Source organism: Macrobrachium nipponense, chromosome 1, assembly GCF_015104395.2.
Source record: "Macrobrachium nipponense isolate FS-2020 chromosome 1, ASM1510439v2, whole genome shotgun sequence".
Classification (NCBI taxonomy): Eukaryota; Metazoa; Arthropoda; class Malacostraca; order Decapoda; family Palaemonidae; genus Macrobrachium; species Macrobrachium nipponense.
Window position 1 is genome coordinate 116,799,199 of NC_087200.1, and position 25,000 is coordinate 116,824,198.

Here is a 25,000-nt window from a genome sequence, read left to right on the forward strand (position 1 = left end):
CAATTCACAAAATAATGCCATAATTTCTGGTTAAGCAGAAGTTAATGAAAGTCTCGCCATGTGTGGTGCAAACTTAGCTCCATGACGCTTTCAAAATTTTACTTATAACACCTTATGTGTAGAAGATTGACGCCATCTCGGTGTTTGCGGGGTCACTTTCATAAACTTTCCATTTCCTGTGCTAAATCTGCAAAACATGTTGTTTGTTTGGGAAGAAGAAGAGTGTGGTAGATAGCATTTAAATAATTAGTTAAAGACCAGATTAAGGTTATGAATTGCATATAATTGTTATGTATTCATGATAATTCATTTGAAAATATTCAATGTTGTAAAAATAACCAGATTCCTGACATATTTCATCGGTTTTGCTGTGATATAGCTACAGTGTTGCCAATTGTTTTTTGTTTTTACCCTCCAAACTTGGGATAAGATTACAAAAAACTGTGGAAATGAGTGAATTTAGCATATCTGTTTGCGAGATGTATATATATTTATATAAATATTAGAGCAATTTTATCATTATTGCACTACTATGACATCTAGAATTCATGGAAACATTTTGTAAAGGCATTGGTAACAATGATCAGCATCCTTAGCATGCATTAAAGATTACATTTGTTCCATCCATACAATTATACATTTTTTTTAAAGTCAAAATAGTAATATACACTTAAATGAAAAGTGCTAGCAAAAAGTCCAATTTTTTTTTTCCCCATCCCATAAACAATTCACTAACCATCGCCTGCTCGACTTGTGGATTCTGGCTACCAGACATACAAAATTATTCCTGCCGTGAACAAACAAGCATATTTTAAGTTGAATATGGAGTGAATTAAGAACAAAATGTGTAAAATTCCAATCAAATAAGCACTGTGGAGTTTCATTTGTGATGGCAGTAAGGATAAAACCACTGATGACAAGGTAGAAAATGCATTTCAGTTTAAAACATGATTGCGGGAATAAGACATCTCATACTTTCACTAGTATAGATAACAAAATGTTGTTTTATTGTGCTGATTACAACTGCAATATTGAGTAAAAGCAATAAATGTTACATAGATACGCAAATGATTATTCAAACGAGCACTGGGAAGGCTGCGAAGGACGTGTCTGCCAGTGTATGCCTGGTGTCTGCAAGACAATACAATGCCATATTGGATTAAAAAAATGCCTTGAAAACATATTTTACGAAGACCTCACATGTTTATTTTAGTTCGTATGGTGGTTTCATATATCTCATTTTGTTGATGAAACTTCAATCTTTTGAATGGTATGCTTAAATATTGAATTATATTTTTGTTTCACCGATTAAACATTGAGTGAAAAGGGGCACATTAGTCCATGCAAGTGCCCATAATGTGTATACATTATGTATGTACACTATATTTATGACATCGTTAAATATTTCTTTTGGAACTAGATGCTGATGTTGTTACATAGACTGATTGGCTACAAGCGTTTTTATCTACTGGTCCCTAGGTGGTGGGTTGGGGAAGTAGGTGGATATTCATAAAGAAACCAAGTGTTCTCATTTTTTTTATTTCTATCTGTCGCACTACCACTGGTGCAGAAGTAAAAGCTATGTACAGGCAGTCCCCGGTTATCGGTGGAATCAGTTAATGTGTAGTGCCATAAAATCTGTGATTTATGGCGCCATAACGCGCTGAGTTCTGGTTATTGGCGCCCAGCGCCATAGGTTAATGGTGGTTTTTGCTTGTCAACACCCCACCAAGAAGGGAACCCCAGCTGATAACCAGGGACTGCCTGTAATGGAGAGGTCAGAAGTATTTAAAAAATAAATCTTAAAATTCAATATTTATATTGTTCCAAGAACTGTTTTTTCCTTTGTGCCACGACTGAATATTTACAATACTTACTTTTCTTCCTTCAGATGCGTCTACTGTTAAATAGTTGGAGATGACACACAGGAAGATTGATTTAAGGCCAACCAGTAAGTACACTACTTAGAGATTTTTAGTTCTTGTTTTGACTTGAAAGGTGACGATGTTGAATGTGGCTAGTGAGCTGTAAAATGTTCATGTTTTTTACGTTACCGTAACAACTAAAGTGTTAATGCATTTATATTTAGGGGTGTTCTGTTGGTTATGAGAGGAAAATTTTTCAATTACATAACTTTTTCTGACACGTCCAGATTTCTGCTTTACTAAAACTGGTAGCAAGAGAAGAATCCTCATTGTGCTTCGGCCTTATTCTCTGGTACTTTTCTTAAGTTCTTACTCCTTTTCAATTGTTACTCTTTGTCTTAGCAATAAACAGAAGCCCTCTACCAATTTGTTAAAGATTTGTATACAGGCAGTCATTGGTTATTGAGGGGGGGTTCCATTCTTGGCAAGGGGATTTATGCCGCCAAGTTTGGTTAATGGTGCTGATAACCAGTGAATGGTGCCTCTGTTAGGTATGTCATGGTAATACTATCACTCTATTATTGGCACCTTATGGCACTGATAACAGAAACTTGGCTCTTTATGGCACCAGAAATCACTGATTTTATGGTGCTAGACAAGCACCATAAAACCGGATAGCCTTTAACCGAGTCCGCCAATAAGTGGGGCTGCCTCTGTGCATATTTTTTGTTGTATTGTTCATGAATTTGCGCACATTTTCATTTATGAAACTCTATAAAAAGCCTAATATGAAAAGGAGGAAATATCAGGATAATGCGACGTACGCATTTCGGAGATTTGCGGCCGCAAATCGGCGCGCGGAGGGAAGGAAGAAGTTTTTTTTTCAAAAATTCACCATCAATCGAAATATTGTTCTAGAGACTTCAAATTTGTTTCAAAATGAAGAGAAATGACTCAATATTACTAGACTGTAAGAGTTTTAGCTTACAATTACGTTTTTCGACCATTTCGGTTGAGTCAAAGTTGACCGTATGTAGTTTTTTTCCTAATTATCATGATTTGTATGCAAATATTTTGAAAATGAGAAAAGCTACAACCTTCAATTATTTTTTGTTGTATTGTTCATGAATTTATGTACATTTTCATTTATGAAACTCTGTAAAAAGCCTAATATGAAAAGGAGCAAATATTAGGATAATGCGATGTACGCATTTCGGAGTTAATCTCCATAATGTGACCTACTGTACAAAATTGAAATAGTTTTGACTGATATCATAGGTATTTATGCAATATTGTATGCAAATACATATTGGATAGTTATGTAGTATTAGGTTATGATGCAGTTGGAATGTGTTTTCTTTAACTTACTACTACATCATCGAATTGAAAAGTACAAATAGTATTTGTTGGTGTCCAGAATGCATTATAGTAGTAATAAACTATTGACTAACTAGAGGATAAACTATTAAAACTTTGTAGCTAACACTAGTACAGCAAGAAGTGTTATTTTATAGTTTCTTCATGAAACTTACCTGTCAGATATATATATAGCTGTATTCTCTGAAGTCCGACAGAATTTCAAAACTCGCGGCACACGCAGTGGGCGGCCAGGTGGTAGTACCCATTCCCGCTGCTGGGAGGCGGATATCAGGAACCATTCCCATTTTCTATTCATATTTTTTCTGTCGCTGGTGCTGTAAACAACTGTTTGCAGTACCTCCGCCTTTGGATTTTGATAAACTTTTGGTCACTTAAGTATCTGGATTGTTTTTTGGTTTTGATTCTGGATTGGTGGCTAGGCACGCGCAATAGTGGACTGTTTTTTTATTTTGGATTGGCTTTTCTGTGAACGTGATGTCTGGATCAAGTTCAGTGAGTTTCAGAGTGTGTGTGTGTGAAGAGTGATTGTAAGGTGAGGCTACCGAAATCATCGGTAGATCCCCACACTGTATGTACGGGGTGTAGGGGGCATGTATGCTTAATAGATGATCGGTGCAAGGAATGTGAATGTTTGACCGATGATGGATGGAAGATGTATGATTCCTATCTACGGAAATTGGAACGTGATAGGATCAGGAGGCCTTCCTCTAGGAGCGGTTCCAGTAAAGGTAAGGGAAGTAATATTCCACCTTCAATAACCCCAGTAGATTTTGTATCTCCTAACCCTGTGATGTTGCCTTCAGGCCCTGAAATTGTGTCTGGAGAAGGTAATGCCCTTTCTCTTATTTTGGATTCTTTGCGAACTCTGGAATCTTAAGTGCTAGCCTTAGAAACCGGCTCTGTGAAAGTTAGTGATTGTGCTCCTAGTGTTGTGGAGGGGGCGTCAGATCGGCCCCATAATGCCTCTAGGTCTAGACCTCTGTCGGACTCCCAGGACTCAGGGAGTGGGCATGTCTAAAGCCGCAAGAGGGTTACAGGGGCTCCCCACCGATCTGGCGTCCCTTCGGCAGGACCTGTTGCAAGTTCCCAGGCTGCCAAGGAGCGTGCTCAGGCTCGCATCCTCAAGGACTGTTTTTCGTCCTCCGAGGCGCCCTCCCCGCGCAAGGGGTGGGGCGCTTGGAGAGACTCGCGTCCGTTGAAAAGGACCTTTTGAAGTGAGGACGCTTCACGTCCTCTCTCGCCGGTTTCTTTGCGGTTTTCACCTGCGTCGTATGATGCTTTTCCGCCGCAGAAGAGATATAGGACGTCATCGGAGGATGACGCTGAGAAGCGCCACAGTCGTTCTTTGGAGAGGCAGGTAGCTGTGAGAAGGAAGGAGGCGTCCCCTCGCCCCTCGTCTTCTCGCAGGATCAGCCCTTCGCCTGCTTTAGATTCTTCACCCACGAAGAACATTCTCGTGTCCTTTCAGGACCAGTTATCTGCTTTGATAGCTAAGAAAGCTGTCGAGCCTCACCGTAAGAAGGACGTCAGACTGCCTGTCAAGAGGTCTAAGCAGTCACCTTCTCCTTCTCCTCGTTCGTCTCTTTCTCCTCCTGCGTCTAGATCGGTGCCCCTCCGCTCTCGTTCTACGAGTAAGAAGGCACGTAGACAAGAGGTTAGTTTTCCCTCTAGACGTCCTGCGCAGGACGCTCGACAGGACGCTCAACAGGACGCTTTTTAAGACGCTTGACGGGACGCTTTTCAGGACGCCTTTGAGGATGCCCAGCAGGACGAGGATGCTCGTCAGGACGTTGTTGTTGACGCTCGGAGGGACGCTTTTCCAAGCGCTCGCGTAGATGCTTTTGAGAGCGCTCAGCAGGACGCTTTGAGAGATAGTATAGATGCTTTGGCAAGAGCTCGTAAAGACGCTTTTGTTGCCTCTCGGGGGGACGCTTCTGTACGCGCTAGTAAGGAAGCTTTTGTGAAGGCGCGTAAGGACGCTTCTCTAGGCTCTTACAAGGACGCTTCGGTAGAAGCTCGCCAGAACGTTGTGCGCGAGACTCGGCGAATTAAGGCAGTTCAAGTCGCCTCTCAGGACGCTCAGCGCTTTCAAGACGATCGTCTTGCTTCACGCTACTACGAACGACAGGAGGTCCGTCGGGATGAAGAGGCTTCTTCATCCAAACCTCAGAGGTCTCTTTTGAAGATCAGACCCGTTGGTCGTACGCCCTCTCCTGCTGTGTAGTCTCCGATCCCTCTTAGGGAGGAGGGAGAATTGAGTAGTCCTGCGGACTCGGTTGAAGAGGATCAGCCGTCTGTTTCGTCCGTTTCGGACTACAAAGTGCTAGTGCGACTTTTACGCTCGTCTTTTGGAGACAAATTTCAGCCTTCAGCTCCTCGGTCTCCACCCTCTCAGTTTTCCTCATCGAGGTCTTGTAAAGCCCCAGAGTTCGTTGAGATGAAGACTTCGCTTTCCACCAAGAGGGCTTTTAAGAAGTTCCAGGATTGGATGGAACGTAGGAAGGATCAGGGCAAGTCTACTTTCGCCCTTCCTCCCTCGAGACTCAGTAGTGAAGGGGGTGTTTGGTATGAGACCAGAGAGGAAGTAGGTGTGAGGATCCCTTCGTCAGCGCAAGGGGATTTTGCAAGTCTGGTCGACGCTCAGAGGAGGTCCCTTCTGTCGTCAGCAAAGATTTCGTGGACTCCTACGGAGATCGACCATCACCTAAAAGGACTTTTGAGGACTCTAGAAGTCTTCAACTTTTTGGACTGGTGCTTGGGAGTCCTAGATATTCAATCTAGGAGTCCAGACTCTATCAGTCTGGGGGAGCTGTCCAGTGTATTAACATTCATGGACAAGGCCGTCAGAGATGGTTCGGAAGAGTTGGCTTCGCACTTCGGTACGGCCCTATTAAAGAAGAGAGCGCTTTTCTGTAATTTTACAGCGAAGTCGGTTACTCCTGCTCAAAGAGCAGAGCTTCTCTTTGCACCTCTTTCGAACCATCTCTTCCCCCAGACTTTGGTGAAGGACCTGGCTGTTAGCTTGCAAGAAAAAGCTACTCAGGACCTCTTAGCCCAGTCCTCCAGACGTCCCGCAGTACCTACTACGTCTTCTTTTGGACGAGTTCCAAAGAAGCTGAAACCCTTTCGTGGGGCTCCTCCCTCGAGAGCAGCTCCTCGAGGGAGAGGCCTTTCAAGAGGAAGAGCTCCTTTTAAACCGAAAGCTAAGAAGTGAGAGCTATGTCCTTCAGACACCAGTTGGAGCCAGACTGAAATACTTTGCGGGAGCATGGAGAGAGAGGGGTACGGACTTTTGGTCCCTCAAGATAGTGGAACAGGGGTACAAGATTCCCTTTTTGGTACTTCCTCCTCTATGCACAACTCCCAGAGATCTTTCTCCTTCGTACCAAGGGGAGAAACAGCAGATACTTTTCGACCTTCTAGATCAAATGGTCGAAAAAAGAGCGGTGGAGTAGGTCGTAGACCTGGGGTCACCAGGATTTTACAACAGGCTTTTCCTGGTACCAAAGCAGTCGACGGGTTGGCGTCCAGTCCTAGACGTAAGCAGGCTGAATCTTTTTATAGAAAAGATAAAGTTCAAGATGGAAACGCCTCAGTCAGTTCTAGGAGCCTTGAGACCGGGCGACTGGATGGTGTCCTTGGACCTGCAGGACGCATACTTTCACGTTCCGATCCACCCTCTATCAAGAAAGTATCTAAGATTTGTTCTAAGAGGCAAAGTCTGGCAATTCAGAGCCCTTTGTTTCGGTTTAAGCACGGCTCCGATGGTGTTTACCGTTCTAATGAAGAATGTAGCGAGATGGTTGCATTCTTCAGGAATAAGAGTATCTCTCTATCTCGACGATTGGCTCATCAGAGCGTCTTCAGAGGAGAGGTGTCTGAAGGACCTTCAGTTCACGTTAGCCTTGGCGAAGTCCCTGGGACTTCTGGTCAACCTCGAAAAGTCGCATCTGACCCCGACACAGTCCATCGTGTATCTGGGGATTCAGATGGATTCCGTGGCTTTTCGGGCGTTTCCGTCCCAGGAACAACGGCAGCAAGGCTTAAAGAAAGTTTCAGCCTTCCTAGGGAAGGAAACTTGCTCGGCGAGGGAGTGGATGAGTCTGCTGGGGACCATTTCCTCGCTGGAAAAGTTTGTTTCCCTGGGGAGACTGCACCTCAGGCCTCTCCAGTTTTTCCTTGCAGAAGAATGGAGGGTCAAGGAAGATCTAGATGCGACCTTGAAGATCTCCGAGTCGGTAAAGAACCATTTAAGATGGTGGCTCGATCCAGAGAAGTTTCAAGAGGGTTTATCTCTAAAACTTCAGAGCCCCGACCTAGTGTTGTTTTCCGACGCATCCATTTCGGGCTGGGGAGCAACACTAGGAGGGGAAGAAGTGTCAGGCACCTGGAGGGGGGAACAGGTGTCCTGGCACATAAATCTAAAGGAACTAGCAGCGATTTTTCTAGCGTACAGTTCTTCAAAGAGAAGGTTGCCTGCAAAGTTGTCCAGGTCAACTCGGACAACACCACAGCCCTGGCGTACTTAAAGAAACAGGGAGGAACACACTCCCGACCTCTGTTTTGCCTAGCGAGGGAGATTCTGCTGTGGGCAAGTGCAAGGCGAGTAAAGATCCTTACAAGATTCATCTCAGGAGTCCAGAACGTCAGAGCAGACCTTCTCAGTCGACAGGATCAGCTCCTGCCGACAGAATGGACTCAGCATCAGGACGTTTGTCGGGAGCTGTGGAAGTTATGGGGACGTCCTCTGGTTGACCTCTTTGCGACGTCAAGGACAAAGAGGCTTCCTCTTTATTGCTCCCCTGTTCTGGATCCAGGAGCGGTTGCTGTAGACGCCCTGCTCTGGGATTGGACAGACTTGGATATGTATTCCTTCCCACCGTTCAAGATCATGGGGGAAGTCATGAGAAAGTTTTTGGCGTCAGAGGGGACGAGGTTGACCCTGATCGCCCCGATGTGGCCTGCAAGAGATTGGTTCATGGAGGGAATGTCCTTCCTTGTAGACTTCCCAAGGACGCTACCCTGGAGGAAAGATCTACTCAAACAGCCCCACTTCGAAAGGTATCACAAAAACCTCTCCGCTCTGTGTCTGACTGCGTTCAGACTATCGAATAGTTGGCCAGAGCAAGAGGTTTTTCTAAAGCAGTTTCGAAAGCGATCGCCAACGCAAGGAGGGCTTCATCGCGTGCAGTTTACCAGTCAAAGTGGGCTTCCTTCAGGGCATGGTGTAGAAGGGAGGGAATTTCCTCTTCCACGACCTCTGTGAGCCAAATAGCCGACTTTCTTCTATACTTGAGGAGTGTGCAGAAGTTGGCAGTCCCAACCATCAAGGGATATAGAAGTATGCTGTCAGCAGTCTTTCGGCACAGAGGCCTAGATCTTGCTGACAACAGAGATCTTCACGATCTCTTGAGATCGTTTGAAACATCAAAGATACCTCAGACGAGGCCTCCTTCCTGGAACTTAGATGTTGTTCTAAGACATTTGATGTCAAGTCCTTTCGAGCCTCTCCACGCAGCGTCTCTTAGGAACTTGACGAGAAAGGCTCTTTTCCTAACTGCTCTGGCGACGGCGAAGAGAGTTAGCGAAATTCAAGCCATTAATGAACATGTGGGCTTCAAAGGTGATAACGCTGTCTGCTCTTTGAGTCCCACGTTCTTGGCCAAAAATGAGAACCCGTCTAACCCTTGGCCCAAGAGCTTCGAAATAAAGGGAATGACGAACTTAGTGGGCCAAGAACCAGAGAGAGTCCTGTGCCCTGTCAGGGCTCTCATATTTTATGTACACAGAACGAAGGAGGTACGAGGTCCCTCAGGTAACTTGTGGTGCTCAGTGAAGAGACCGATTTACCTTTCAAAGAATGCTTTGGCTTTCTTTCTAAGGGACAGTATAAAAGAGGCTCATTCATCTTGCCAGAAGACTGATTTGAGCCTCCTGCGAGTGAACGCTCACGAAGTCAGAGCTGTCGCAACCTCGCTTGCCTTCCAAAAGAATATGTCAATCAAGGACATTCTTGATGCCACCTTTTGGAGGAGCAATTCAGTATTCGCCTCACACTATTTAAGAGATGTGAGAATGATATACGAGAACTGTTGTTCTCTAGGACCTTACGTTTCTGCAGACACAGTTTTGGGGGCTGGAGGTGGCTCTTTTCTTATCTCCTAGTTAAAGGTTAGGTTTAGTTTTTAATTTTTGTGTTTATGGTTGTTGGTTAGATCTTTAGTGGAGATCTTCCTTTCGTTAGTTTAGCTTTCATGGGGTTTTGTCTAGTTGGTGAGGTGGTGGTCAGTTGCTTCATAGCCCTCATATGTATGGTACGATGGTCTAGTCACGTTGTGGGCACGCCTCCGTTGACAGATCATCCGGAGCGCACCAGCTGGCAACTCTGATTAAGCAGAAGCAGGCTTAGGTGACAGTAATCACGAAGTCAGTTATGCTAACAGGTGAGGAACCAAGATGTATATCATCTACTTAATTTTGTTTCCTAAATCCTATTCTGTCTCTTCCCACCATCCGAAGGTGGGATTCAGCTATATATATATCTGACAGGTAAGTTTCATGAACAAAATGTTATTGTTATAATACAATTAAGTTTGTTCATACTTACCTGGCAGATATATATAATTAAGTGCCCACCCACCTCCCCTCAGGAGACAGTGGCACTAGAAAATATGAATAGAAAATGGGAATGGTTCCTGATATCAGCCTCCCAGCGGCGGGAATGGGTACTACCACCTGGCTGCCTCTGCGTGTGCCGCGAGTTTTGAAATTCTGTCGGACTTCAGAGAATACAGCTATATACATATATATCTGCCAAGTAAGTATGAACAAACTTGATTGTATTATAACAATAACATGTTTTACACAGAAGCATATCAATTGTTTGATCACTAGTTATCTTTTGTGGTTTGGAGGACAGTAACTGATATGATAGTAGCTTTTTTCCTTGTACTTGTATGTTGCATAAGCGGGAGTCAGAGTTGTAACAAAAACTGCAGCCAGTTTTCATGCAAGAAGAGCAAATGCTGTAGTCACCGCTTCATCGAGTGAGTTAAATTTTTATTTTCAGAGATGTTTGTAAGAGTGGGACTTTGCTAGAGCATTACAAGACTTTAATTTTGCTTACTGTTTAAAACTCGGCATACTCTCTTTTTTAAATATAAACTCATTGATGAAATTCCTTTTTATAATTTATTGGGTATGATATGGTTTGCATGTTTGGTGTATAGATCCTTTTTTGATGTGTTTTGGTAAAATTTTGCTTTTTTTTTTTTTTTTTTTTTTATACTTTGTTCAAGTGTTCATTTAATATATTTGTAAATATAAATACTTTTGGCTCTGTTGGTGTGAAAGATAGCCAATAACAGAGTTAATTTTACCTTTTCCAAAACGCTCATTCTGTGATTAAACTGTGGAGAGTAAAATACATTTGAATTAAGTGAGAAAAGTGTGATACTCTGGAATTTGAAGTGCTAGGGGTGCGTTAAAATGTTCATCATTAATGTCTTCACAGGTGTCTCTTGGAATTTAAGCCTTTGGGTTATGGTTTGCAGCAGGTGTTAGTGGGAATAAGAATCACTTACAGTATTCAGTAAGTCGGTGAGGTGACCGCAAGTAGATTTGGTGTTGTAGGATTTTATCCATGTGGTATATTTTTAATAACAGTGAATGTGATAATTTGGGATTTAAAGGATCATTCGTGCCTTATGTTTAGTGAGCAAAATTAGGGGTTAACTTCATATATGTTGAGTGCAATTTAGTCTTTGTTGAAGACACCATCATGTTCCATAGGATTATGCTTTAGTTTTGAAGTGGTTGGCCATATGTATTTAACGAAAAATTATGATCCTGTAGCCTAGGTGGTAAGATCCTATACTTCCCTTTCACTTCCCACCTACCCCACTCAGATTGAAAGCCGAGTTGTTATGTGTGCAATTATTTTCTTCAGTGTTTTTTGCATGTAAAATTTATTGATACTTTTCATAAGTAGCCTAGGTTTTCTTATTTTGCTCAGCTTTTGCTAACCAGTTATGTAGTCCAAAGTAATGAGCGTGTTGATGGAGCATGATTTTCTTAATAAAAAAAACTTGAAAAACTTGTCATGTTTTTAATATAAGTGATTGACAGGTTGCTGTTGCTCAGAAAACATTGTTGATATAGTAATGCAAGTAAAAACTGGAATTCTGCATTTTACCCTCCAGAATTCATTATTACCTTGAACATTTTCAAAGCTTACTCATGGCTGGTGCAATTATTCTTGTATTTATGTTTCTAGATTATATCACTCTAGCTTGATGTATCTCAAATTTGTTGCAGTTCCATTTGAGAATCTTTAATGTTAGCCAGGAAGGTGCCTGTGATGTGTTGCTTGTCAACAGTATTTTCGTCTGTAAAATCACTTGATATGAGATTTTTTGCTTTTGATGCTTGAAATTCATAATTTTAACCAATTAGCAAAAGTAATTTTGTCATCAGAGGTTGTATATAATGTTCCCCTTTAATTGCTAAGTTTTGAAAAATGCTTTGCTGAATTTTTTTTGTATTTTACTTTTACATCCAGCATCCATTTCTCACCCAGTGCACTTAGTACATAAGTGGGAGAGAGGTGTAACCCTAATTGTCAATCATTTTGATGGACACAAGGGTGATGGTGAATGAGAAGGTTCAGTTGGACTGCTATATCACTAAACAAGGATGGTAGTCATCATGGCACTCATACACGTCCCCCGCCTTGCACACACACACACACCACACACACACACACACACACACACACACACACACACACACACACACACACTTCTCTGCCCTCCCATCTAGTCTAACCCTCTCTCTCTCTCTCTCTCTCTCTCTCTCTCTTCTGTGTATGGGGAGTAATGCCTGCAGTGCACCTTTTCCAGTCCACAGTAGGTAATACTTAAGGGTTTTTTTGCAGCGTCCCTTCAGCCCCGAGCTACGACCTTTTTTAAATCTTCTACTTTACTTCTGTTCAAACCACCTTTCTACCACCTTGCCATTCCACTCTCTCTCTCTGGTGTATTTCATCTTGTGACTGCAAGGATTTCTTCCTTTTATAAAAAAATGTATATATAAAACTTAAACATAAGATTAATGTAATGAGCTGACAGCTACCTCATGCATCAGAACAGAGGCTTTGGAACATCTTTAAATAATGCAGGGCAGATGCTTGCAAGTTTCCAAAGACTAGGATTGGAGGGATCCTGGGACAACTGGGGATGCAGAAATGGAGTGTTGCTATTGTGCCCAGTTAAGCTCATCACTCCTTCGTGTAATGAATGACCACCCCTAAAACCACTGCCCTGTGAGTGAAGGCTAAACTGCTGTGAGGTTGCGGAGCTTTAGTACCTTGTTGGAGTACTAGCCAACTAAAAACCCCAGACAAGCTTCTGTGACATTGATTGTGGAATTTTCTACCCATGGGACCTGTTGATGTGGCCCTTCCTTGGGGATTTTCATGGTTGGAGGAGAAGCATTCAGGTCATAAGATTCTGGCTGTTCATGGCTGTTGGAAGTTAGTAATTTAAGGGATGCTGCTGTTCACTCCTGGCAAAAAATCATTTGCTTAGGGTAATTGTGTTGCTCACTTGGGAGCTACGACATGTTTGGGATCGTCTAACAACAGGGAGACCGTATGTTAGTGTGGCAGTGATAAAAGGTATCCTGGCGATGAACTGTGGAGAACTGTCCATGGGTAAGCGGATGCAGCAACTGTGGGAGTACTCAACCATCCCCCCTTTTTCCTTTTCAACTGGTCACAATAGAAAGACTACTGAATTAAAAGCACAGGTAGAAATATTGAAATCAAGACACAAAAATGACTCAAGAAAAGTTAAAGTTAAAGCACACATGTGGAAAATGCAGTGTTAACAAGTAGTGCATAGACTACAAAGAGGCATGCTCATCAAAGCTAGGTAGTATCAGTGTCTGTCTCTCCTGTCAACAAGAACAGAAGATAGCTAAACTGAGGAGGGAAGTAGAAAAATTAGCAAAGGAACTAAAGGAGTTAACAAAGGACAAACTTGAAGGCAAGAGAAGAGAAGACAGGATTTAAAAGGAAATTGGAGACCTACAAAGAGAAGTTACAAACCTTAAGAAAGAAAAACAGGAGTTGAACAACGGCATAGTAGGAAATGGAGAGAGTATAGTAGAGATTAGAAAACAATTGTTTAAGACCAGAACCAGAAATGAAACAGAAACAAGCACTAGACTAGGTAGAAAGAAAGAAGCTTACAATAATAAAAATGATGAATTCAAGAGAGCTGTTGGTAGGAAAGTGATAGCAGCCAGAAAACACAATTGTCCCCCAAAAGGAATCGACACAATAAAATGATTTGCTGTGCTCTCAGAAGCGGAAGAGGAAACAATCTTAATTGGAAACTCAATAGTAAAAGAACAGGGCTTAAATTTTGTCACCAAAAACAGAAATAAGAGAAAAGTAAATTCTTACTCAGGTGCAGGAGCAAAGAAGATAGCTGAGGCAGTAAAAAAATCAAGGTAAATATAATAGAAAAAGTGCAGTCATAGTGCAGGGAGGAGGAAATTACTTGTTTCTAAAAGACAGAGGAACTGGCCAGACAGAAGGCCTTGTAGCCAACCTGACTAAAATTGTAGAGAACATCCAAGAAAAAACTGATAACAGCATTCTTATAAGACTTTTGCCCAGAACCAATGTAAGCCATTACTCCCTTAGCAAGGCAATTGGAATCAATGACAGTCTGGAATTAATATGTCAAGAAGAAGGTGTTAGGTTTATAAATTTTTGGAACAGATTTATAGGGAATAAAAAACTATAAAAGAGATGGAACCCACTTGAATACGGAAGGAGCAAAACTAACAGGAAGCCTGCTCAACGAAAACCTCTTGAAACACCTCAATGAACTGAACTTTCAAGGTAAGAAATTGGAAAGCTCCCAGAAGCTGGCTAGTAGTAGCACTGCAAGCAACAGTGACAATAAGGGAAACTAATAAGGCCACCGAGGACAAAAGAGAAGATAGAAAAGTCCCTCAGAGTGGTACAGTTTAATGCACAATCAATTTGGAACAAAGTAGATATCTTCAAAGCATTGGTAGCAAGTGAGGAATTAAACGTAATAGGTATCACAGAAACATGGATACAAGAAGCAACAAGAGACTTCGTAGGAAAGTACCAGATAGCTGGATATAAATTGTTCAAAAAAGATAGATTCAGTGAAAAAGGTGGAGGCATTATGTTAATGTTAGGGACCACCACAGTCCAATAGAGTGTAAAGTTACAACCATGCAAGAAGTGATTGGCATCAATGTAAACAGCCTAGGGAGGAAGATAACTCTAATACTAGCGTACAGACCTCCCCACCAATCACAAATGATGTCTGATAAGGAGCTGTATGCACTACTATAACAGGAGATAAACAACAAACTTTGCATAATAATGGGAGATTTCAATGCAGCAGTACATTGGGAAACAATGACCTCCACATCAAACGTAAAAGGAAAGAGACTTTTAGATTTTGTAAAAAAAGAATTCCTCCACCAATGGGTTGACAAACCCACTAGAGGAAACAACATACTAGACATCGTCCTATCAACGGAAGATAATCTAGTATCTGACCTTTCAGTAGGTGCAAATCTAGGCAAAAGCGACCATAAAATTATCTATTTCAAATTAATGTTCAACATAAAAAAGAGAAGATATTAATGAGATTAGACTACCATTGACAAGAACTAAATAAGTTAAGAGTACATTAAAAATTTAGAGTACGACGAGAACACAGGCATGAATAAGCACTGGGAAGCCTTTCATGAGGAATACACAGAAAAATGCTCTAGATGTATACCATTAAGGCAAATACTAACAAATGGCAACCCTCAGCCAAAGGGGTTTAACAAGGAAATTAAAAGTAAGATAAGAGAAAGAGAGGTTGCACAAATCAATGAACCCACACCCACCACCAATAGAAGAAAGCAGGCATAAAAAACTCTGTAGATTGGTGGACAAATTAGTAAGAAATGCAAAGATAAATGAGGATAAGAGAGTTGCATCAGTTTGTAAAGAAAACCGAAAAGAATTCTTTGCACATGTTAATAGTAGGGAACCTATAAAAAATAGCATAGGTTCCACATTAGAGTTAACCTGGTGAACTCAGACTCGGAAAAGCAGAGTTATTGAATAAGTTTTTTACTAGTGTATTCAAACTGAAGACACTACCCCAATACCAGAACCTGTTATTGAAAATGAAGGGGCAGATCCACTGGACAAAATAAGGGGACACTAAAAACAAAAAAGACCAACTCAAAAAGTTCAAATCTCCTGGCCCGGATGGGATTCATCCAAGAGAAGTTAAAGAGCTAAAAGAGGAGATAGTTCCTCACCTATATGAACTCTGCAGGAAAAGTGCTGAACAAAAAAAGGCACCAAAAGGATGGAAACTAGGAAATGTGCCCCCAGTTTATAAAAAAGGTCCAATCATCTTTTATCTCCTACGTAGGCTCTCGTGTGCAGCCTTCTTTTGGAACATAGCTTACGGTCCCTGGGTATCACTTTATCGCTCCACCAGTGAGGCCATCGACTAGCTTTGGTCATACGGAGGTCATGATGTCACTCCCAGGATCCTCTTAAACTGTGACATCAGTTGAAACAGCCGCTCATCCTCCCGCCACTATGATGTCATCCCTTCCAGCTATGATGTCGTCGTCCTCTCTCACTGAGCCATCGTGAGGCATTGTGTCAAGCGGTCTTCTAAAGGCTGGACTCTGTTTTCTGCCTTCACTGCAAAGGAGACAGTGCGTAAACGTAAGGTCTCTTCTTCACCTCCTGCTTTTAATAGTTCTCGTGGGAAGGAAGATTTATCTCCTTCTTCTTCTCCATCGCCGCCTCATCATTGTATCAAGACGTTGGAAAATCGAGGACCTTGTGATTATGTCTTTTGCGAATGGAGGAGATGGGATGTTTCACTTTTCCTTAGAAGTTTCACTAGAGCTCCTTTCAAGCCCTTGCGTCGTTCATTGGATGGAAATTTGACGCTCAAGACAGTTTTCCTTTTGGCCTTGACTTTTTCGAGGAGAGTTGGGGTGCTTCATGGCAAAGTTTATGATGTGAAACATACAAGGGGTGGGGGATCTGTGACCTTCGAATTTGTCCCAGAATTCGTGGCCAAGGCCCAGAGTCCCTCAGTACATGATGACAGATTTGCCTCTTTTTTTCCATTCAATCTTTGAATGACTGTGGACAATGACCCACAAGAGCTCTTGTTGTGTCCTGTCATAGCCCTACGTTGCTATCCTAAAAGGACTCGGCATCGTAGACTAAGGTGTCGTTAGCACAGGTCGATCCAAGGAAGAAGTTTCCAATAACACTATTTCTTCCTGAATACATGAGGTGATCAAGCAGGCTTATTTGTCTCTTGATGGTTCTGTCACTAAGTCTGTGCAGGCTGGACCGCATGACGTCAGAGGTATAAGTTCCTCTCTGGCATTTAAGAAAAATTTTATTTTTCATAGAATTTTGAAAGCTTGTACCTGGTTGCGCCAATCTATGTTCACCTCATTTTATCTAAGAGATGTTGCCCACATGTCTATGGACATGTGCCCACATGTCTATGGACATGTTTTTCTTGGGTCCTGCAGTGGTTGCCCAATAAGTCATGTAACTCATCTATTGCCTTTTACTGGGCAATTTTGTATCCTACCTAAGGTGATTGTGTGGAAGAGAGAATGAGTGAGTTGGCTGGTCTCTTTCTCTCTCTTTGTTCCTTTCTTCTTCCTACGGGTAGGTTGAGGAATAGACACGTCTTACGCTAGACTGGTCTGATACAGGTGAGTAAGGTAGTCATGCTGATAGTTTGCTTTATGTATTTTTGAAATAATCAAACCCTCTATTCAGTAGCACTTATTCTGCTTTCTGGCAAGGGAGAGTTAGGAGTAATAACAGGCCCCTGTGATTATATGGTATGTTATTGAACAGTCAGAATTTTCTTTAGTTCTGTAGATGCAATGAATCTGCTCATATTTCATTGTATTGCAACCCAGATGGCTGAGTTATTAGATATCAGTATATTTATCTTCTCACAGGCATTGATCCACCTTTAGAACTTATTTTTTCTATGGAGGTGGTCAGGTGGGTTAACTCCCAGCAGTTTAGGATGTCTGTACCTCCCTCCAAGTATAAGTCTATCCTATTGTCAAAACCGAAGGTTTCTTCCTCATATGAACAAATGACATTTTTAATCAATTTGTAATTTTCATAGCTGACAAACCTGAGGTCTTAACGTGTACTGCCCACCTCTAGCCGCCCCTCTCTACATTTTCTTTTCTCTTGGGTTAGGAAAAGACTGGTGTGTCATGAGGTTGAATGCGCAGTCTCTGAACCACCTTTCACCTCGAACGCGCAGGCATTGCCAGATCTCACAGATTCCTTGCTTTACAATCTGATTGTTTTAACTAGTTACCAGCTGGCGCTTAGAAAATATCCTATTGTTAAGACCGAAGGTTTGTTAGCTATGAAAAATACAAATTGATATAAAAATTTGTCATTGTTTCTCATATTTATTTGTCTGAACTTTACCTCAAACTAATAACAAACATTTATAACTTCCAGACTATCCTCTTCCTACTATTTACACTACACATACAAAGTAACGTAGCCTAACAAACACTTTTCCTCATATTTTGTCTTTTAAATGTATACTAACAAATATTCTTAATTGGAGGACATATATTTCCAGTAGCCAAGCTTTTCCAGACACTTCCACAAAACTCTCAATTCTCATTTATTCCAGGAATTCTATATATTTACCACCAACCACCAACAATGCTGTCATTTATGTCTCCTAACTTTGCATTCAAATCACTTAGTACACCCAACCTCTCATGTTCTCCTAAACTGTGGTGAAATTTCTCTTGCCAAGTGTTCATATGGTTGGCCACTTTAAACCAAAGCATATTGTGTTGGATTTAGTGATATATATGTACAGTGGTCCCCCCGTATTCGCGGGGGATGCGTACCAGACCCACCCGTGAATAGTTAGAATCCGCGAATGTTTGGAACCCCTATAAAAATGCTAAAAACAGCCTATTTTGTTAGTTACAACTCCAGAAAAACCCACTAAAAATTTTCCTACATGGTTTTTTTAATAGTTTTATCACAAAAAGTGCATTTTATGATGAAATCCATCAAAAAAACCAGGAATTTGTAGATATTTATCATAGAAAAATACTGCGAATGCATGAATTTTCCGCGAATAATGCAGGGAAACATTCCCGAGAGAAATCCGCGAATGTGTGAGTCCGCGAATCTGGAGAACGCGAATACGGGGGGTCCACTGTATAAGTATAAAGTTTAAAAGCTTTTTTTTTTTTTTTTTGTAGAAAGTCATTTCTGTGGTTTCACCTGCTTGTGGAAAGGGCAAGATGCAATTACAGTCTTTAAATTAAGAGTTATTTTATTATGTTTAAGCCTGAGTCATCTGGTGATGTGTACAGTAAATCAGTTTCTATACTTATTTTTTAAGTTATTAACCTGCTTTTTTTCTGTTATGTCCTTAATGTCATTTTATTTAAGAACTGGTATTTCAAATTTATGATTTTGAAGTCTTCCACACTTTCAGATGGAAGTGTATAGTACTGTATATGAAGTGCTCTCCTTTATTGCATGTCAAGTTGATATTTCTAACCAGCTTCAAGCTAAATAAATTGAAATATGTTGTTGTATGAGTAGTAGACTTTCATGCTTATGCAAGTGAAGTTTGAAATTCTTTTTGTGCATATTTATACTGTCTTTCACAGAATACGGAAAGTAAATTCTAACGAAATGTTGATTGTATACGATTGTAGGACTAATTTAATATCAAATATCCAATGAATGACAAGATTGATAAACCTATTAAGTTGAGAAGATCTTCATGGTATCTTTATCTCAATTCTAAAAGTAAGTAGTGCCTCCCACAAGATGTTTTAGGTTATATTTAAAGCTAATTTCAAATTGGTAGTTAAGTGCTGTAGTTTTTAAACAAATATAAGACATTTGATTTTACATTTGCACTATCATACATGACCATTTATCCAAAGAAGAAGCATCTGCCCTTCAAACAATTGAGTAGCCTACTGAACATCCTTATCCTTATCTTCATTCAGCTAGTTACTGTACTGTACTTAAGAAGTCATTTTCATTCTATGATTTTTGTGTAGGCAACAAACAGTGATATCAACTTACTTCCAAATACTAGTGTAAAGCAGATTTTTATACATTCAACTTACCTGTCAGATATATACTTAGCTATTAGACTCCGTCGCCCGACAGAATTTCGAATTTCGTGCACACGCTACAGGTAGGTCAGGTGATCTACCGCTCTGCCGCTGGGTGGCAGGAATAGGAACCATTCCCATTTTCCATCAGATTTTCTCTCTCGGCCATACTGGTAACATCGTTGTTGGTATCTCCGGCTGGATTTCGTTTTTGAATCGCAATTGATCTTCGTTTGAGACCTTTTGGTGACGTATTTGGATCGTTGGATTGGCATACGCTATTGTGGACCGTTATTTGGATTTTGTATTGGATTTTTCATCATGATGTCTGACTCTGGAAGTGTGGTGAGAATGTGTGTGAATGAAGGGTGCAAGGTGAGGATGCCGAAAGCTTCGGTTGATCCTCGCACTGTCTGTAGAGTGTGTAGAAAGTATGAATGCTCTATCGATAACACTTGTCGTGAATGTGAGTTTAAGTGCTGAAGGGTGGAAGTCTCTAACTTCTTACTTGAAAAAGTTAGAGAGAGACCGGTTAAGGAAGTCTTCTTCCAAAACCAAGCCTAGCTCTCTTTCTTCAAGTGACTTGGTAAGTAATTTTGTACCCTCTTCTAATATGATGAATGCTCCTTCTAATATTTCAGGACCTTCACCGAATGCAGATCCTACGGAATCTGCTTCGGAAATTGCAAGTCTTAAAGCAGCCCTTATGAAAATGGAGCGTAAAATGGCTGCTATTGAAGGTAAACAGAATATTAGTGCTGTGGATAGTGATGTGAGTGTCCCCAGTGCAGTGGAGGAGGCGTCTGATAGGCTCCACAACGCTCCCAGGCCTAGACCTTTTTCAAGCTACCAAGCCCAGAGGAGAAGGAATGTCAAAAGCCGTACGGAGGTTGTGGAGAATTCCCACCAGTCAGACGTCTCTTCGGCAGAATCTGTAACACCGCAGACTGCCAAAGAACGCTATAGAAAAAGCGTTCTCCGTGAATGTTTTTCATTGTCTGAAAATTCTTCTCCCAAACGAGGATGGAGATCGGCGGATCTGTCTCGTCCCCTGAAGAGGAACTGGGGAGAAACTGGGTTAAATTCGAGTCCGGAACGATTTTCGGAGGATTTACCGACAGAGAGCAAGAAAGCAAAAAGAATGCTATCTCCCGCAAAGTCTTGGGAAATGGAGAAAGACTGCTCTCCTTCCCCTCCTTTAGACCAAAGGACTGAAACTACTTGAATATTGAAGAATATGCAGGAGTCAATTGCTTCTCTGGTCGGAGTCCTGTCTAGAGATCCTCCCAGAAGAAAGGTCTAGTCTTCCGGTGAAGAAATCTAAGGCTCCTTATTTTGAAGCTCCAAGAAAGGAAGTTTCTTCTTCGGATGAGGAGTCGTCAGTTTCGTCTATCTTACACAGACCCGCGAGACGATGTGTTCAAGCACCAGCCGAGCGTGAAGCGCCAGCCAGGCGCCAAGCGCTTGGATTAGCATTAAGGTTCCAATTGCTCTGTTGTTACTTGTTCTGTAACCTTATATTTAGATTATATAGCAATTAACCTTAATTGATTTTGATTATCCTATAATTTTATACATTCAACTTCCCTGGCAGATATATACTTAGCTATAGACTCCGTCGTCCCCGACAGAAATTCGAATTTCGCGGCACACGCTACAGGTAGGTCAGGCGATCTACCGCCACTGCCGCTGGGTGGCAGGAATAGGAACCATTCCCATTTTCTATCAGATTTTCTCTGTCGCGGGTGACCACAACATCGTTGTTGGTACCTCCTGACTTGATTTTCGTATTTCATCGCCGTTGATCTTCTGGACTGTCTTTTTGGTGACGTATTTGGATCTGTGGTTTGGCATACGCTTTTGTGGAACGTTTTTTGGATTTTGCTTCGGATTTTGTTCAAAAATGTCTGATTCTAGCTGCGAAGTTAGAAGATGTGTGAATGAGGGTTGTTTGGTGAGGCTACCGAAAGTGTCGTTAGATCCTCACAAGGTATGCAAGAAGTGTAGGGGATATGAATGCACTAGAAATAACACTTGTGATGAATGTGTGAATATGGATGAGGAAGGATGGAAGACCCTAGATTCCTATTTAAGGAAGCTAGAGAGAGATAGGGTTAGAAAGGCTGTCTCTAGAAGCATGAGTAGATCTCGCTCTAACGAGCCAGTTAGTATAACTAACCCCCAATTAATTGCTTCCTCACATGCAGTATCACCCTCTCCTACGAGCAGATGTTGCAAAGTTCTGCTGCGGAGATTGCAAATCTGAAGACCGCATTAAGGAGGATGGAGCTTGAAATGCAAGCTCTTAAAGGTAAGACTGTGGAAAGTGACATAAGTGTCCCCAGTGTAGTGGAGGGTGCGTCTGATCGGCTCTGTCTCGCTCCCAGACCTAGACCACTTCCAAGCTCCCAGGCCCAGAGGAGAAGGAATGTCAACAGTCGTACAGAGGTTACGGAGAATCCCCACCGGTCAGGCGTCCCCTCGGCAGAATCTGTAGCGTCCCAGACTGCCAAGGATCGCCATTGGAAAGGCATCCTAAAAGAGTGCTTTTCGTCATCCGATTCGTCTCCTCGCAGAAGTGGATGGACTTCCGATGAACTGTCGCGTCCGATCTAGAGGAGTTGGAAAGCTCCGACGCTGGACTTGAGCCCGGAACGTTTCCCGGACGATTCTCCCTACGAGAGGAAAAGAGCCAAGAGAACAATGTCTCAATCTCCTACGCCTTCCAGGGCGCATTCTCCTATTCATGAGAAAGAAAAGGAAGAAACCGCGACGGACATCCTACTTAAAATGCAGGAACACATTTCCTCATTAGTAGGAGTATTGAGAAAAGACCTTCTGAGGAGAAAGGACGATTTTCTTCCTGTTAAGAGATCTCGTCCGACGGGCGTTCCGGACTCCAGACTCCTCTCCTCTACTCCTCGTCCGAGAACAGAGATGAATAAGGAAAGACGGACGAAAACTCATAGGCTTGGGACGCCAGATACGGACAATGAAGAAGAGTGTCCGAGTTGGACAGAACCACCCAGGCGCTCGGCGCCAGAATTGGATGACTCGGACAGGCAAAAGTGTCCTACGCGGACGGCGCCAACCAGACACCATTCGCCAGACGCGAACAGGCAGATTTGTCCTATGCGGACAACTATGACCAAGCGCCGTGTGCCGATTGCGGACAACCTGGACAAGGCGGACAGCCTGAATAGGACAAAACGTTGTGCGCAGGTAACTCCGTCTGGGCGCCAGGCGCCAGAAGCGGACAAGACGGACAGGCAGAAGTGTCGTACTTGAACGACACCAGCCAGGCGCCAAGTTCCATATGTGGACAGCTCGGACAGACGACACTGTCCGAGACGGACAGATACGTCCAAGCGCGTGGAACGAACCAGACTTTCGGCAACTGATAAGCACCAAGCGCCAAGATTTTCTTCAGGAGAACCATACGGAGAAATCAACCAGGAAGCGTCTCTTTATGATTTGGACCAGGAACGGATTTCTCTGGACAGAGACGAAAGATGTGCACAGAGTTTTGCGGCCGGTCGTTCTGTTCACGATATGTCCGTTTCTGGTGGAAACTTGCCGCAAGCACAGCTGTCTCCTGATAAGAATGCAAGACATCACACAGGCGGCCGTCATTCTTGTTAGGAGGACTTAGATGATGATCGGGTTTTTTCTCAGGATCAGCATTCGCCGGACAGGGACGCAAGATGTCGCACAGGCGGCCGTCGCCCTTGTCGGGAGGGAGCTGATCCTGCGAAGACCCCTTCACCTTGCGAGAAGAGACATTCTCCCTCGGCTGATAATGATTCTCTGGTGGAACTTGGATTGAAAGATGTCTCTGACACCGAAGATCAAAAAGGGGCTGGACTATCGGACTACAAAGCGTTGGCGGCGCTTTTGCTCCAAGAATTTGGAGATTCTTTGAGTCCTGCCGCTCCTCCGTCTCCTCGGTCGCTGTTCACGAGCATGAAGACCTCAAAGTCGTCCTCCTTCTTGAAGATGCGGCCGACAATTTCCATGAAGAAGGCTTTGCATTCTTTTGGAAATTGGCTTAACTCCAGGAAGGAGGCGGGAAAGACTGTCTTTACCTGCCCTCCCTCCAGACCTTCTGGGAGGAGGGGTATCTGGTATGAGACAGGCGAAGCAATGGGACTCGCCCTCCCAGCTTCTGCAGAGGCAGATTTTTCAACGCTGGTGGACGCGTCGAGGAGACAGTCTATCTTCAGCCAAGACAACTTGTAGAATGTCTGAAATGGACCATCTCCTCAAGGGATTGTTCCATGTCTTGAAAGTTTTCAACTTTCTGGACTGGTCCCTTGGGGTGATGACCAAGAGGACACAAGACAATGAACGCCTGAGCCCCGATGTCCTTAATAGTATTTTGGCTTGTATGGACAAGGCAGTGCAAGACAGATCGGGGGAAGTAGCCTCCCTTTTCGGGGCAAGAATACTTAAGAAGAGAACTGTATTCAGTTCTTTTCTTACAAAAGCTGTCTCTCCGGTACAGAGGTCGTCCCTTCTGTACGCTCCTCTGTCTAACCAGCTTTTCCCTTCTCAGTTAGTGAGAGACATTTCTCACTCACTTACTTAGAAGGCGACACAAGATCTGCTGGTATAGTCAACCAAAAGGCCGAGGACAGGTGTTCCTGCCACGAAGAAGGAGACACGGAACCCAAAGCCGCCCTTTCGAGGGAGTTCGTCTTCTCGGTCCTCCTTTAGGAAGAGAGGAGCAGAAAGGAGAGGTAGGTCTTCTGCCTTTAGACCTACCAAGAAAAACAAGTGAACTTCAAGTCCTCCAAACAGCAGTAGGCGCCAGACTTCTGGACTTTGCAGAAGAATGGGTGTCGAGAGGGGCGGACAACTGGTCCCTCTCAATAGTGAGGAGAGGATATCTCATCCCCTTCAGAGACAGGCCTCCCTTGACGTCTACTCCAAGGGAACTGTCGGCGAAGTACATGGACCCTGTCAAGAGGAAGACCCTTCTTCAACTAGTAGAACAAATGTTGGACAAGGAGGCCATAGAATTAGTACAGGGTCCACACACTCAGGGCTTTTACAATCGACTGTTCCTCGTACCAAAAGCCTTGGGAGGGTGGAGACCTGTCCTGGATGTGAGCGCACTGAACCGATTCGTAGAGAAACAGAAGTTCTCTATGGAAACCTCCAACTCGGTTCTTGCGGCTCTGCGTCAAGGAGATTGGATGGCCTCCTTGGATCTACAAGACGCATATTTTCACGTCCCTCTGCATCCGTCATCGAGGAAATATCTACGTTTCTTGATGCAGGGAAGGGTCTTTCAATTCAGGGCTATGTGCTTCGGCCTGTCTACGGCTCCTCAAGTGTTCACCAGCCTGATGAGGAACATAGCACGATGGCTTCATCTGGAGGGGGTGAACATATCCCTTTATCTGGACGACTGGCTAATAAGGGCCTAATCAAAACAACAGTGTTTGGAGGACTTGGAAACGACTTTGAATCTCGTTCGCTCACTCGGACTGCTCGTGAACCTCGAGAAG

General features: G+C 42.8%; 1 protein-coding gene across 1 annotated transcript in view; it reads left to right on the top strand.

Moving 5' to 3' along the window:
* Positions 1-25,000, top strand: part of LOC135219574 (polyamine-transporting ATPase 13A3-like) — a 445,505-nt gene that overhangs the window by 908 nt on the left and 419,597 nt on the right. The window contains exons 2-3 of the mRNA XM_064256451.1: positions 1,892-1,951; positions 19,029-19,170. Of these exons, the coding sequence (XP_064112521.1) occupies positions 19,101-19,170 (70 nt within the window). The 5' untranslated portion in view covers positions 1,892-1,951; positions 19,029-19,100. The remainder of the gene's footprint in view (positions 1-1,891; positions 1,952-19,028; positions 19,171-25,000) is intronic.